The sequence below is a fragment of the Fundulus heteroclitus genome, chromosome 19, assembly GCF_011125445.2.
Source record: "Fundulus heteroclitus isolate FHET01 chromosome 19, MU-UCD_Fhet_4.1, whole genome shotgun sequence".
NCBI lineage: Eukaryota > Metazoa > Chordata > Actinopteri > Cyprinodontiformes > Fundulidae > Fundulus > Fundulus heteroclitus.
The window spans coordinates 20,224,914-20,239,645 of record NC_046379.1 but is presented as its reverse complement, the minus strand read 5'-3'; the positions used below and the strand labels follow the sequence as shown (position 1 = coordinate 20,239,645).

General features: G+C 40.5%; 1 protein-coding gene across 3 annotated transcripts in view; it reads left to right on the top strand.

The window, feature by feature from the left end:
- zgc:110158 (LisH and SSDP domain-containing protein) overlaps window positions 1-14,732 on the top strand; it is a 60,537-nt gene that overhangs the window by 18,396 nt on the left and 27,409 nt on the right. For all 3 annotated transcript variants that reach the window (XM_012881058.3, XM_021307817.2, XM_012881057.3), the window contains exon 4: window positions 299-383. In XM_012881058.3, the coding sequence (XP_012736512.1) occupies window positions 299-383 (85 nt within the window). The remainder of the gene's footprint in view (window positions 1-298; window positions 384-14,732) is intronic.

Sequence of the window (14,732 nt, the reverse complement as noted above, 5' to 3'; positions counted from 1 at the left end):
TTTTTTTTTTTTTTTGCACTCGACGGTAAGGCGTGCGTGCGTGCAGGCGGCGGGCACGGGCGCTAGTATGATAATACGAGTACATGTGTGTATTTTGAGTGAGTGAGAGGCTGATTGAGAGGGTGACACTGGCATTGTGTCCCTCTTCCAAAGATGCTCAAGTGCATAAGAGGTGGATTAAGAGTGCTAGGGAGATAATGCAAGTGTGTGAATGGGTTATGATGAATAGCTGTTCCACATGTGCTCGGATGGCCGTGTTTGCTAACCTCTGACCTCTCCTCTCCCTCTTTTGTTTTAGTGTATTCTGGGACTTGTATTGTGCAGCTCCGGACCGAAGGGAAACGTGTGAACACTCCAGCGAGGCGAAGGCCTTCCATGACTATGTAAGTGGCAAATATTGACGCGTCTGCCGAAGCTCATGGGAACGTTGTCGCTTTGAGCTCTAGGGTCTTCTTCAGGGGCATTTGGTTGGGAAAAGTGCAACGCAGCGTGGGGCAAGTTTACCGATACTCTTGGTAAAGACATAAAATGAGTTCACCTTTTACTGCAGTGGCATAATCCCACTGTGAACAATGTAGAAATCTACAGCCTTTGTTCATTTCTTAAAAGGTGGAGTATGCAGGAAATGGGAACTTTGATCTTTCCTCTTTCCAAGATCTCTAGACAATCCAAAGCCCGAGAACCTCTCTTCTGTTTATCTCACCCTCCATGTTTTCAGCAGCATTCAGATCTGGAGCCTGACGTGGCCATAAAGGTTTATTCTGCGTCTAGTAAACCGAAGATGTGCTGATATTTTCACTTCATGGAGCTCTAGGTTTCCTATGTTTGTAGCAGAAAAGCGAGCCCACAGCATCACACGTTCACCGCCGTACCCAGCTGTGAGCGTGATGCGATTTCCCACATATTCGTTCTTTGCTTCTTGGCTAACACAGCCGGAGAGTTCGTTGCAGCAAAGCCGAATCTCAGTCCCGTCTAACGGTTCTTGCAGAGAAACTGAGCAACGCTAAAAATGTCATTCTTCTGCTGCAGTTCTCTGAGAATGAGCTCTTCAGAGCTTTCTTTGTAGGTCCCTCGCCATCCGGCTCGGTGTGCGTGGGCGCAAGATAAATATAGGTCCTCGTCCAGCCTGGTGTTGAGTTGCTTAAAGAATGGCTGACTGTGTCACATCATATTTATACCCCAGGGAAACAGAAAGTCACGGATTCCCAAATCAAATGGTCCTAGAAATCCGGATGGTCTTAAGAAGTAAAGTGTACGTTAACGTGGCATTTTTCACCGCTGTGTTCAAATGAAAGTTTGTTAAAATCTTTCCTCTGAAATGCTTATTAAATATTTAATCAGATTAAAGGCCCGATCGGGATAAAATTGTCATGTAAACACGGCAATTGGTATATTATGATCAGATGAAGCTCGATCGGAAAGAAATTGTTTTGTGAATGAGACGGCTGGTTTATGCCGATCATTAGGCAAGGCAAACTTATTTATATAGCACAATTCAGTACAGAGACAATGCAAAGTGCTTTACATGATTAAAATATAGGAATAAATGCAAGTAGGGTTACAATGTAGAAACAAAAAAGAACATTTAAAAACACTAAAACAGTTTAACTTGAACATTCAAAGGCAATTTTAAACAAATGTGTTTTTAATCTCGATTTAAAGGAACTCAGGCTTTCCGCACTTTTACAGTTTTCTGGAAGTTTGTTCCAGATAAGTGGAGCATAGGAACTAAATGCTGCTTCTTCGTGTTTGGTTCGTGTTCTAGGTATGCAGAGAAAGCTGGAGCCAGAAGACCTGAGTGGTCTGGAGGGTTGATACACTGATAACAAGTCTGTGATGTATTTAGGTGCTAAGCCATTCAGGGATTTATAGACTAACAGAAGGATTTTAAAGTCTATTCTCTGAGATACAGGGAGCCAGTGTAAGGACTTTAGAACTGGGGTGATGTGCTCTACTTTCTTAGTCTTAGTGAGGACGCGGGCAGCAGCGTTCTGGATCAGCTGTTTATCTAAACGCTTGTTCCGATCCCTGACTGCGCATGTGTGCCCTATGCGTCTCATCCTGTAACGCAGGAAGAGCAACAGCACGTGTTGCTGAGCCTGTGGCTTTATTAGAGCTCAGAGACGTTTTGACCCTTCTTAGAAGCTTTCTGGGCCCTCAGGAGACGCAGAACAAACACGCTTTCACGTTTATTTGTATTTGTTCGTTCTTGTTTTTCATGTTTGTCTGTAATTGTTCAATAAAGTTAAAAAAATTCCAAAAAATTATTTTTTTCCCCCTACAGACAGAAGTACAACCTGCAGCGCCCTTTTTTTTTTTTTTTTTTTTTTTTGAGAAATTTGAGGACTCCGCTCATGTCAGAGTGCTTTTATTCTGCATAAAGCCTGGTGCTTGTAAATGTACGTCATGATCAGATTTATTTGTGGCCATATAAACAATATATTTTTTATAATTTTTTTTTTCTTTTTCAATCCGAACACATTTCAGTCTGATCAAAGAATCTTGCACTTGCAAGCATAGCTATTGATAGAAGGTGTTTGTGGTATCGCTGCAGTTGGAACAAGGTGACGTTATTGTTTGTGAAATGCCTCCCTCAGCCTGAACCTGTGAATACAGAAGCAGCTGAAAGACAGAGTTGTTTAGTTTAAAAGTTGCTGGTTTACTTCAGTTTACTCATTGGTCACATTGGCGAGTTTACTCATTGGTGTGTTGTTTCTCCTTCGTGTGTCGGCTGGATCGAACGTCTCCTAAATGAACTTCATGCTGTGGTGAAAGAGCTGCTTCCTCTAGGATCTTATCTTAACAAAAGGAGAACTTTGCATCTTTGCTCAGGAACTTCCAAAACATTAGACGTCTGTTTGTATTTCATGTCCACATGTCTGAAGTGGTCCAACGGCTTCGGCTGAAATCTGACAGAGGACATCTCTAACTATGGAAGCACGTTTTTGTTTTCAGAACTGTTCTCTTGGCTTCCAACTTTCTATAAGGGACAAAAACTCAATGAAGCCACATAAATTTAGTGAGTTTTATGACTTCTGTTTTGTTTAATTTGGCATTAAAACGTTAAAATCAAGGTGGCATGCAGCAAATAATAAATCAAAACCATTTTTTTTTTCATCGAAACAGATTAAAGGAACAAATGTTCACAAACTGAACTATGAAGAATCTATATTTGTAGTTAAAAAGTTACTTATTTGCAGTGGGGTTTGTCTGAGTTGGTCCAAGATGTCAAGAAGTAGATTTACGACCCGATACCCTGAAGATTAGAACCCAGATTTAACATTTTGCTGTTTCATGATTTGACGAAGCTACTGCTAAGACTGCCATTTAAGCTGTTCCCAGTAAATGTTTTGTATTTGAATATCTAAAAATGAATATGTTATATAAAATTGAGTCTGGAAAAGTTTTGAATATTTTAAATTAGACGGATAAGTTAAAAATGCGGGAACTCTGGTTTTCTTCAACTCGTCGGACGCTCTGGGCAGCAGAAGAAATATCGGCTGCATAAAGTTTCTTCTATTTAAGTTTTTTTTTTTTTTTTTAATACTCCATACACTCTCTGCAGTATTCCTGTCAGAACTTATTTGGGCTCTGTCTGTTTCTAATTGGCTAATTAGCCAAAGTTGATCTAACGTGGTATGCGCTAGAAACGGGGGTAGTCAAGAAAAAGCTGTTATGAACATGTTGAAAAGAGGGTTTAACCAACATTTTCAGATCATAGTTTCATGATAAACAACCATGAAACCCCGCTTTACGGCTCACTTTTACATCCATGGAGCGTGACCCTAAACTTGCATGTCAGGCATTTCCCCAAAACTCATCTCTGGTTGAGCGCTGTGCCGTCATCTTCATGCCGTTCAGTGCTTCGAATGATGAGTAAGTTGTGTGCCTTCCTCAGCATGTTGTCTGCATCATTGATGACCTGTTGATAAATTATTTTCAGCAATTAGATGGAAACTTAGTCTCGTCCTGCTCTTTCACCTCATGCTGGTTGTGTCTGTGGGACTTCCTCCTGAGGAGGATCAGAGGCATAATGGGGGCGGGTCGTCTTTGGCTTACCGTTCCATATTGAAACCTTTTCGTTAACCACGAGGCATAAAGAACATGTGTAGACCTCAGATTGGTAGTTGGATCTGAAAGAGGCTTCAGATGTGAAACAGCTGATACTAGAGTGCCAGGCTGATCCACCGCGGTTTGGTAACTCAATCTGCTGCTGTTGTCTTTTATGTTCACAAATGTGAAAGTTAAAAAATGCACTGAGCAGGACTTTCCTGGCCGATACCGATTTCCGGTCTTCTTTTAGGTTTGACCTTCCAATTATGATTTTTTTTTTCCTTCTTCAGCAAACTATAAAATATCTAAAAAAAAAAACAAAACTAAAAAAAAAACGGTGCTGCAGGTTCATTAATTAGATTAGAAGTGTTGAATTTAATGGAAAATAAAGAAATGAGAAGATTGTTCATCGTAGCACATGTCTCTAACGTTTCTCTGACTTTTATTAAAGGAGAAAAAGACGCGCTGAAGTTAATGCTTTCGGTTGATGTTTTTATAGACCTTAAATGGTGGTAGCTGGATGCCTTTTGAAGAACATGACATATCAGCGCTTTCAGCATTTCACCAGCTAATTACTGATCAAAGTCGATCAAGAAAAACTACTCTGGTTCAGATAACTGGCCGACTGATGCGTCTCTAACCACGGTCAGATGGTAAAGTTGCAGACTGATTATTTTCTCCCTAAACTGTCAAATTCCTTGTTTTTTGTGTCTTTTTTTCTATGTAAAGATGTTATCTTCATTCGGGGCAAAGTGAAACCAAAGTCAAATTCCTTGTTTGTATGGATCACGGTGGCGGCTAAAGCTGGTTCTGATTCTGATGAGCTCATATTCTCTCTGTCCAGAGGAGAGGATCAGTGTGACAGAACCCCTGATAGAGAGAACAAGGGTTTCCTAAATTGATGAGTCTGAAACTCCTGAATATTTGGCCTTCTAATGAAAGAGGTGACGTAACCAAACTAAAATGTTAGATTCGGGAAATTTATTGAAGATGTAAAAGGTAAAAGACTTCAAGTAGTTTAAAGAAACTTAAAATCTCTAGATAGCAGGACTAAGATATTTCTATATTTTAAGAAGAATCAAAGTGTCATGTTTTGAGGAATATGTCATTTTTTTTGTATTTGGATCTTGTATTTGTTTACTCACTACCAAAGTATCTTCTCATGGGTCCTAAGAACAAAACGTAGGCCTTAAAAAGACCCTGCTATTAAAAAAAAACTACTGTAACTGTATGGTTCTGTGTAAATGTCAGCTGTTGTGATTGACACTGTTGTCTGTCTTCGGTCTGTCCTCTCTGGCCGTGTGTGTGTGTGTGTGTGTGTGTGTGTGTGTGTGTGTGTGTGTGTGTGTGTGTGTGTGTGTGTACACTGTATAGTGCGGGGAGATAATGGAATAGAGTTCTAATCCGGTAATCCCAGCACTGGGCCGAGGCTAAGCCAGGGATTTGTGTGTGTGTTGGTTGGTGGTGGGGCATCTCTGGCAACCTGCCCATAAGAGGGTGGCTGGGCTCACACCCTCCTTCCTGTTTAACGCTAAGTATAAATGTAGAAGGGCATGTGACATGGACGCTTGCTGTCTGCTCCCTAACGGCGATAAAGCCGCGAGACGGGGACCAGTTTAATTTTGGCTCCAGCCCCCCGAGGCTCGCCTCTGAGCACAGGTCCTCTCTCTGCTGGTTTCAAAAGAACGAGCCAGTTAAAGGCAGCGCCGGAGGAAGAAAGAAATTCCACCTCGAAAGAGTTTTAGTCCTGTGAACTTGCTAGATTGCACGCTGGCACTAAAGAAACACTATCCCTGTCCTCTCTGCTGGGGGCAGACAAGCGGCAAAGAGTTTTTAGCCACTGTTGAGGCAACTTCCGCAAAGGTTGTGCTGTGGTTGATTTTAATAATTGAATTACAGGCCGCCTGATTTTACAGGATTCAACCATTTGGAAAAACACAATGTCGGCCGGGTAATTGATTACCTTTATATAGACGTTTAGTTAAAGCTTAACTAGCTTATTAGATCTAATACACGTTGTTTACCGTATCAGTATGAATGTCTAAATACAAAAAAACATGGGTAATTGATTTTATATCAAATAGCCGGAGTCCAGATTTGTGAGGGAACATTTTGTCGTATAATTTGCCTCATTTCTGTTAAATATTACTAATCATACGCGTCTTGCTGAACATTATTTGCTCTGATATGTAATATATGTTGACTTTTAGCAGTTTTAATCAGTTTGTTTTAGTTCATTTATATAGTGCCAATCAGAGGTGGTTAGAGTGGCCAAAAATTGTACTCAACATATTTTTACTCAAGTAAAAGTAAAAAGTTGTCAGCCAAGAAATTACACAAGAGTAGAAAAAGTAGAAGACTACTCAAGTACTGAGTAACTAATCATAAGATTTTATGATGTAGTATTTAAAAAGTATGTAACAGACAAAAATATATAAGGTTATTTACAAAGTCTGGTATTTAAAATACAAAAGAAACACTTTTATTTCAACATTAAACTTGAAGGCAATTCTTACAGCAGGTAATGTACATACTGTATGTTAGAACTGTGCAAAGTATTTCCAATGACAATATCCACTGTTTGCTGTATGCTCATTTGACCTCCAAATGGCTCAATGAGCTCAGCAGATCCAAAATAACATTAAAATAACAAATACTAATACAATAATTAACATAAACTCTACGTTTTGTCTCTCTGGTGCATTTTTAGTTAAAACAAGTATGTTCTTTATTCATGAAGTTACTCGCAAAGTTACTCAAAATTTTACTGAAGAGTAGCGATACTTGAGTAATAATGACTCAAGTAAAAGTAAAAAGTACAGTGCAGTAATATTACTCCTAAAAGTGCATTTTGTTCATACAGTTACATAAGTAAATGTAACTGAGTAAATGTAACTAGTTACTACCCACCTCTGGTGCCAATTGACTACAAGATTGACTTGTCAAATTCATATCCAGCTTTGTAGAACCCAGCCAGGTCCAAAGTCCCATTTGTCTGCGAATGGCCAGCTGATGGCATCTCATCATTGAGTTTGCAGCAACTCTTCAACCCTTCCAAGTATGTGGTGACTGTGAGGAGGAACAACCACTTTCTAGCTGGATGATCCCTCTGACAGAGCAAGCTTTTGCATTTAGTGGCTAACTGCTGCGATTGACCAGGGGGATTGAGAGAACAGGCAGGACAGTCAGAGGCACTGGTCCAGGAGTACTTTCTACAGCAATTGAAGAAAGATTACTCCTGTTTAATAGTAGCTTCATTAGTTTTGATGGGAAAGTCATTTAATTATTGGGAGAAAAGCTGAATCAGTTCCTTTTTCCAACAAAAAAAAAAAAAACAGTTGAAAGCTGAACACTGAGCCTGGAGTACTTTCTATAACAAATCAAACGTAACCCATATGCACTGAGAACTAGAGCCCTGTCAAGGATAGTGACGCAATTAAAAACTGAAGCTATTGGAAAGGAGTACGTTCTATGGGAAGAAAAAACAAACGGTACACAAAAGTAAAGGCAGAAAAAAGCTTGTCAGTGGCTTTGTCCAAGCAGAGAGATGTGGCTAAGTGCAGAGGTGCTGCTACTTTTCTGCCCCACCCAACCACCCCAAAAAAAAAAAAAAATCGAACGACGGTTAATAGGATCATTAGCTCTATCAATTGCTCTGTCTAGGAAAGAGAAGCAGCTAAACACACAGAAGCGCTGGGTCTGGCAGACCTTCTGTACGATGGTAAATAAAGACTGTAAAGTTAAAATCTTCTCTCTGAGATTCTCCGGGTCTCTCTGGAGTTTCTCTGGGCGAAGATTATCTTTGCCGCCAGACAGAAGTGATCAAACAAAGCACGAAACTCACTTTTGCCGTTTAAGCCTGTGCTTATTTCTAAAATTGGAGTCTTGCCTTTTTCTGGCTTTGGTCCAGGCAGTTTATTTGTTGATGAGATTTCCCACTCTACACTTGCTGAGTCCCTCGGGATGATCTCCTTAAAGCTTATAAGCTTTGTTCACACCTGGCATTAACATGCATCCTAAGTGATCCGCTCACAAGAGAGCCGCTCTTCGTTCACTCTGGCATCAGAAAGGGCCGCCAGTGACTTTTAAGTAATCACTCGTGATTGGATCTCAGAACTTGGCTCGAAGACGCAGGTAAAACACGCAGGCTCCATACTTCCAAACACCCAGGACCTGAGCTCTTGACACAGTTGTCTGCACTCGAGATTCTCCGTATGGGCAAGTTGCATCAAACTATCGATCTCATCCGCCTAAACCTGGTGCTTTACGCTGGATCCAACCTTCAGAAAGCATAGTCGCTTGCATCATGGTGTTTTTTTTTTTTTTTTTTTTTTTGCTTTTGCTCATTAGCCAAAAGCCCCGTGCAGACGAAATGCCTCGGCGAAGAGGCTGGATCCACGAGTGTGTTTCTTACTGTCGTGGAAGCACGTCAGTTTGAGGCAGGTGGTGCATCAGTGAGCCTTGAAGCACACACTGCTGTTCTTTGTGCTTTAGGAATGCGCCTTATACAACCCACACTGTCTCCGAATGCGGTCTCGAACCTGAACACAAAGCTGTCTGTTTTTCTCAGCTAAAAGACGTAATACCGCATGTCAAGGCCAAATATGCGCTCTGTTGGATGCATACAGAAGAGTCACGTAGAAAAGCAGCCAATGATTTTTTTTTTTTTTGCTTTTCTTTTCTTTCCTTTTTTTTTTATTTTTTTACCCAGATTAAAACTAGAGATGTTAATGTCATTTTTATTCACATTTACACGTCTTCCCCTTCTATTCCCTCTCAGCTCCTTTCTCCCCTGAATTTTGCATAACTTCAGCCTCTTCACATCATTCCCTCCAGCAGCTTGGGTTTTCTCTTCAGCACCTCCACAACTGCATTACTTCTCACACCTCTTCTCCCTCCCAACCGTCTTATCTCCTTCTCCTTCCCCCCCAACACACCAGCCTGCCACTGCACCACTCGTGGCTCATCACTTTGTCTTTCCCTCAAACTTTTCTGCTCTTTACTCTCAATTCTAACCCACCCTCACCCCTACAGCCTTCCTCATCACCACAGCCACTTCTTCTACCTCTGTTCCTGAGAAGATTGATGGCCTAATCTGGTGGTTTACCTACAATGCCATGTAGCTCTTAGGAAAGGAGACCAAGTATAGAAAACATAAAGATATTTAGTCCTGTTTTTTTGGAAGTAATATTCCCTGAGATTTAATTGTTGCTTGAATCTTGCTATAATAAAACGACACATGTCTTATCAAACTGGATTCATTCTTGTTAAACTGTGATCAGCAAGTTAAAGATGTTTAAAACTAAGTATACCACAACTAGCTGTTAGCACCTATCGGTGCTTACCGAAATGGCAAATTCACAGTTTTTTTTTTTTTTTTTTTTTGCTATAATCATCACCTCAGCATTATACAAGCATGAATAAATCTGAATAATTGGACTAGTCGAACGTGGACTGATATACTCCACACTGAGCCAAATCCGCACCAGTTGAGCTTTTCTTTGCCATCTTTGGTTTACTTTGCGCTCTAACCTGCCAATTCACATTATGACCAACTCTGAATTTTCTTTTTTCTTTTCTTTTTTTTTTCTCCTTAAAGGACTTTAATACATCTGAAAAATATTTGCTGCAGGGTCTTTGATCGAGGTATTCCTTTTAAAGCAAAATAAAATTTAAGAATTTATAAGACCATGCGCATTTATGAATCAAACCATATGTCCCTCTCCTTTATCTGATTCTTGTACAACATAAAAGAAAGTACATGCTATTTGATGAGGTGTTCATGAACCCAAAATAGTGGGAGTTCTTAGTTCTGAGGCCTTAATTGAATAGGAAAAAACTATTTGACCATTGATCATTGCCTAGAGCCAATTAAGGGAACTTGTCGGATTCTGATCTCTATCTGATTGGTTGGTTCATCTTTTCTATTATAGAGTAATTAAAAAGGAGTTTGGTGATTTTTAAAATCCTTATTTTTCTTTCTCAAAGAGGAACCAAATGACGCGATTTAGTTTTTCCAAAAATATTGCTAAAATGTTGTCTCATTATCGCGACTCTAATATCCTCTTTCGTCTCGTTGGCTCGTTAGCTACCATTACGCTCCTGCTAATGAAGCATCAGCTTGTAGTGCTAAGCGGTGCACCTGGTTTTATTTTTAACAATTAAGAAAAATAATTGTTTCTAGATTTTGTAACAATGTGCAAAATTACCGTTGCTGTTTCAGCCAATACCAGTGTTAATGATTTAAAATTCCTCAAAGCTGTAAATTGTCTACCTTTTTTATTTATATCCGTCAGATATTCAATAGATCCTGAATTATAATGATGGTCAGTAATAGTTGAACTAAGTCCTGTTTTTGGTTTCAGCAGAAAGGCTGTCGGCCTGGTGTTTGGAGCCTGTGCAGCGGCATGTAAAACACAGCCTGAGTGGCAGCCGTGCACACAGGGACAGTAATGACTCACCTATATACAGTAATAAGATACCTTACAGACCGCGCGGCTATATATAGCAGACGTGACTCTGATGTTGCATTTTCAGTCTTAACCCACTTCTCACCTGCTTATCAACAGCAGTTGAACTCCTTACCTTCAACTCTTACTGTTGCCGGTTTAAAAAAAAAAAAGAGAAGAAAAAACAAAATTGATCTCCCATTTTAAGAATTAGGAGAACGTATTATTGATTTTACTGCCAAGCATACGCAGACTTGTGCATAAACTAGTTCAATTACAACATAATGGTGTTAAAAAGGTATTTCTCACCATACAGATGTCTTCAGTTATATGTTTTTTGCATTTAAATGTTTTATATAATCAAACAAATCTGGATTTTAGAGAACGACAACTTGGCTAAAAAAAATAAAATAGCTACCAAATAACTACCAAACTAGCTTATGTGAAAAGGTGTGTTACAAAAACCACTTTTTCTGGTATGTTGGGTTTCTTTTCATGAGCTAGACCTGATTAACGCCAGACCTGCAGATCCAAATAATCACATTATATAGAACCCTTATGACAGCATGAAGTAGGCTAACGTATCTCAAAAAGCACCATAACCTAGTTTAAAGAAATTCATAACCAGATGTGGGGGGGGGAGTCATTGACATCCATTAGTCTAAAGGTTGTTTCAAGTCCAGTGAACCACAATGACCTCAATTGTTTGGAAATTGAGAAAACATGAATGAGTAATGAACCATCCCAGGAGTGGCTGGCCTTTGGAAATTAGTCCAACAGCTCGCCTGGACCGATCCAGGAAGTCACAAAAATAACAGAACAACAGCTGAAGCCTCTTGAGACTGAAGGACAGCATCCATAGGGGAATATTAAGGCAAAAAAACCACTGCTGAACAAACGCAAACCCCAGCCTCACATCTGCCTAAAAATACCTCGATAATCAAGACCTAATGAAAAACATTCGCTAGACCAGGACAAGTGAGGTGAAACTTGTTGGAAAGGTGTGTTTCAAAACTTCCTTCGGTGTAAAATTAACACAGCATTTTAGAAAGAGAGCATCCTCCCAACAGGGGAAAAACACGGCGGTGGCAGTCTGATGGTGTGGAGCTGCCTTACTGCTTCAAGACTTAAAGAGTAAAGAGGCAGGACGATCATCGGAAGCACACCAGCAGGTCTGCCACTAAAAGGCACGGCCTCAAACAGATCAAGCTCCAACATCCACAAATGTGTCTGAATACTGTTCTGCAAAGAAGAGTGGGATAAACTGCACTAATACTTTTTCAAAACACTATTTTTATTTGCCTTCAAATTCAAATAAATATGTTTTTGTATAAGTCTTCCTCCATATTTGAACGCCCTGGTTTTGCCCTGCTTCCTAGCGGTGTTCTGACGTGCTTGTTATTTCCTTGCGGCCCCTCTGCCTTCTCTCTCTAGAGCGCCGCCTAAGTGGATGTTGTGTCTGCAGCGTTTATTAGTGCTGCCGCGCGTTTGGGCACACTCCTCCTCCTGTCTGGTTCGGCGCTGCTACCTTGGCAGCAGCCTATTGTGTGGAAGTGTGTGTCTGTGTGTGTGTGTGTGTGTTTGCTGTTGCAGGTTGTGCCAGTTTTGAGGGCCAGCTGGGTCTTCAGAGATTGTCTTTGCGTGCACGTTTGTTTGCCAGACGTGACTGTGAGAGTTGCAGTCGTGTCCTGTTGCTTTTCGAGCGAAACGCGCTGCTTTTTGACAGGGTGGGTGAATCGGCTCAATTGCCACAGTCAGCTCTTTTTTTTTCTTCCTCTTTTTCAACCACCTCCCATCCTCACTCCTTCAGGCCCTCCCCCTGCTCTCACCCCCCCCCCCCCCCTCTCTCTCTCTCTGTGCGCTAAGGACAGCAGGTCAAGGAGACAGTGATGAGGTACATATCAGTGTGAACCAGAATGTAGATTAGTACCTCTCCAGGCAGGGACACACACACACACAAATATAGGCGCACACACATGAATGCACTTGCCATCCCTTCCTGCCTCTCCCTTTTTGCCATCCAGTGTTTATGTCTCTGTCTTCATCCCTGTGAAAGGTATCAGGCGGAGGTCAATAATGTGTTGAGCACTATCGATCTGTCCGGGTAGGTCCTAACGGCGAGAGAGGGAAAGAGGGAAATGGAGAGGTACGGATCAATGCCATTCTGTATAAGCCATCTACATACAGCGCCGCGCCACCCAATCAGATCCCGGGTCTTTTTGTTCTCTAATAGATTATTCATCAGCGTGTCGGATCTGTACAGAAGACGGAAAGCAAACACAACACGATGGTCCTCGCAGCGAGCCAAAAAACTCCGGATTAGGAACGTCTGAGCCGTAGTTTTCCGCTGCGAGAATTAGCAGCTCCAGTGCTAAACCGGCGCTGGTGCTAGCGTTGGTTCTAGAAAAGGTGAAGAACAACAGTTGGGGAGCCAAAAACCGAGTCAAGCCATTGGCTCTATTAAAACGTCGATACCAGTAAACGATTTATCATCCCTCTATTCTACATATTTGGGCTGAGCTGCGGTGCCGAGGGCAGTTTACCTCCACAAGCGATGGTATTCCCTCGTTGCTTAAATAGCCTGGCAAAGTAGGGGATTACATTTAAGTAATTTTATGTAAAGTATGGGAGCAGAAGAGTATATAATAATATTAGTGTTTAAAAACTTTATCAATGTCACTTTATCTAGAGGTTTTATCCATCCATTTATCGTTACTGTTCTTGTGGCCATGAATGGATTACATTTGTTTTCCTTTTTTTATTAAAACCCAAAATAATTTGTAAACTGGATGCCTTTCTCTTTACAAGCCAAAGCCCTTTATAGGTTTTGGATGTACCGTGGTTAACCCATCCCCTTTCCTACAAAACGTCTGACTACTTGTTCAATTAAAACATTGCATTCTTAGTTTATTGTTCAGCAGATATAAACAAACAAGTACATCGTTTTTGGTGATTTTTAGTAAAAAGAGTATTTTATTGGCCCAAAGTTACTTTTGACTTAATGATTTTGGCCCATGTGCCAAAAACTTTGGCGATTCTTGCTTTACAGTATTTAGATAGCTGTATTTGTCATTTTGTATGCACAAAGTGCGTACAGAACGAAATTTCGTTTGCATACAGCTTGAAAAATCACTCTAGAAATCACTCTAAAAATTACAGTAGATTGCACTAACTTTCAGGATAAAGATGCAGCAGCGATTTTTGTAAACAATTGAAATGAAAAACAATGTAACAATGTAAACAATGCATGGGAAATAGACAGTGTGCTATTCACTGTATCCAGATGCAGCATTTACCATTTAAAAACCACAAACTTCAATTAATTTTACTGGAATTGAATGCTATGTGAGCAGGATCCGCAAAGGAACATGTAATGATGAAGTGGAAGGGAAAGTGATGCATGATGTTCAAAAACGTATTTTAAAAAATGTGGGAAGTGTGGGGTGCTTACAGCCTGCTCTGCAGAGATTGGCTGCTCATTCTGTTCACAGAAGACTTTTCCGTTGTGGCATCAATAAGTGGATGAAATAAAGGTCTGAGCTATATCAAGTGTTCTCCAAAAGCCATAAGAAAGTAGTTTGTCACAGGCAATGTAAGGGGCAAGATAGGGCTGGGCAATGTATCGAGATTTAAAAAATATAGTTTTTTTAAAGCGATATAAGATTCCCGTAGGTTATTTTTCAGCTGTTTCCAAAATGTTTCTACAGCTGTTTGTAAAAAAACTGTCCTGTGAGACGTTTGAGACAAAGCTTTGATTTAGAGATGCCTTTTTATAATTACTTTATGAAAAGAAAAACATATCCAGATAATATATACTATGTATTTTTGCTTCATACTGCCGAGCCCTAGGATGCGGCACACATTTGAAAGAAGGTGAGCCGGTCTAATGTGACCAGTGTTGCACTTTTTCATAGACCTGTCGCAATGAATAATAAATCAATTAAACGCACGATAAATTTTAATTATACGGTTGATTAAAATTAGCGCGATAATTTGCGGATGCATGTTTGCTTATTTCCCCGTGTGTTTACGTCTCCTTCAATCTTGCCAGGGTTTCACACGAAAATGGATGAATACTGGCGATAGTGGTCGCTGCACGATGCAGCAGCTCGAAGGAGGGGTGCAGTAGTAAGCTAACAACAGCTAGCGCGTTAGCTTAGTTGACGGGGAGGTTTCTTCCGTTTTTTTTTGTTGTTGCTCTCAAATATCGAGGCATTTAAAATAAATAAA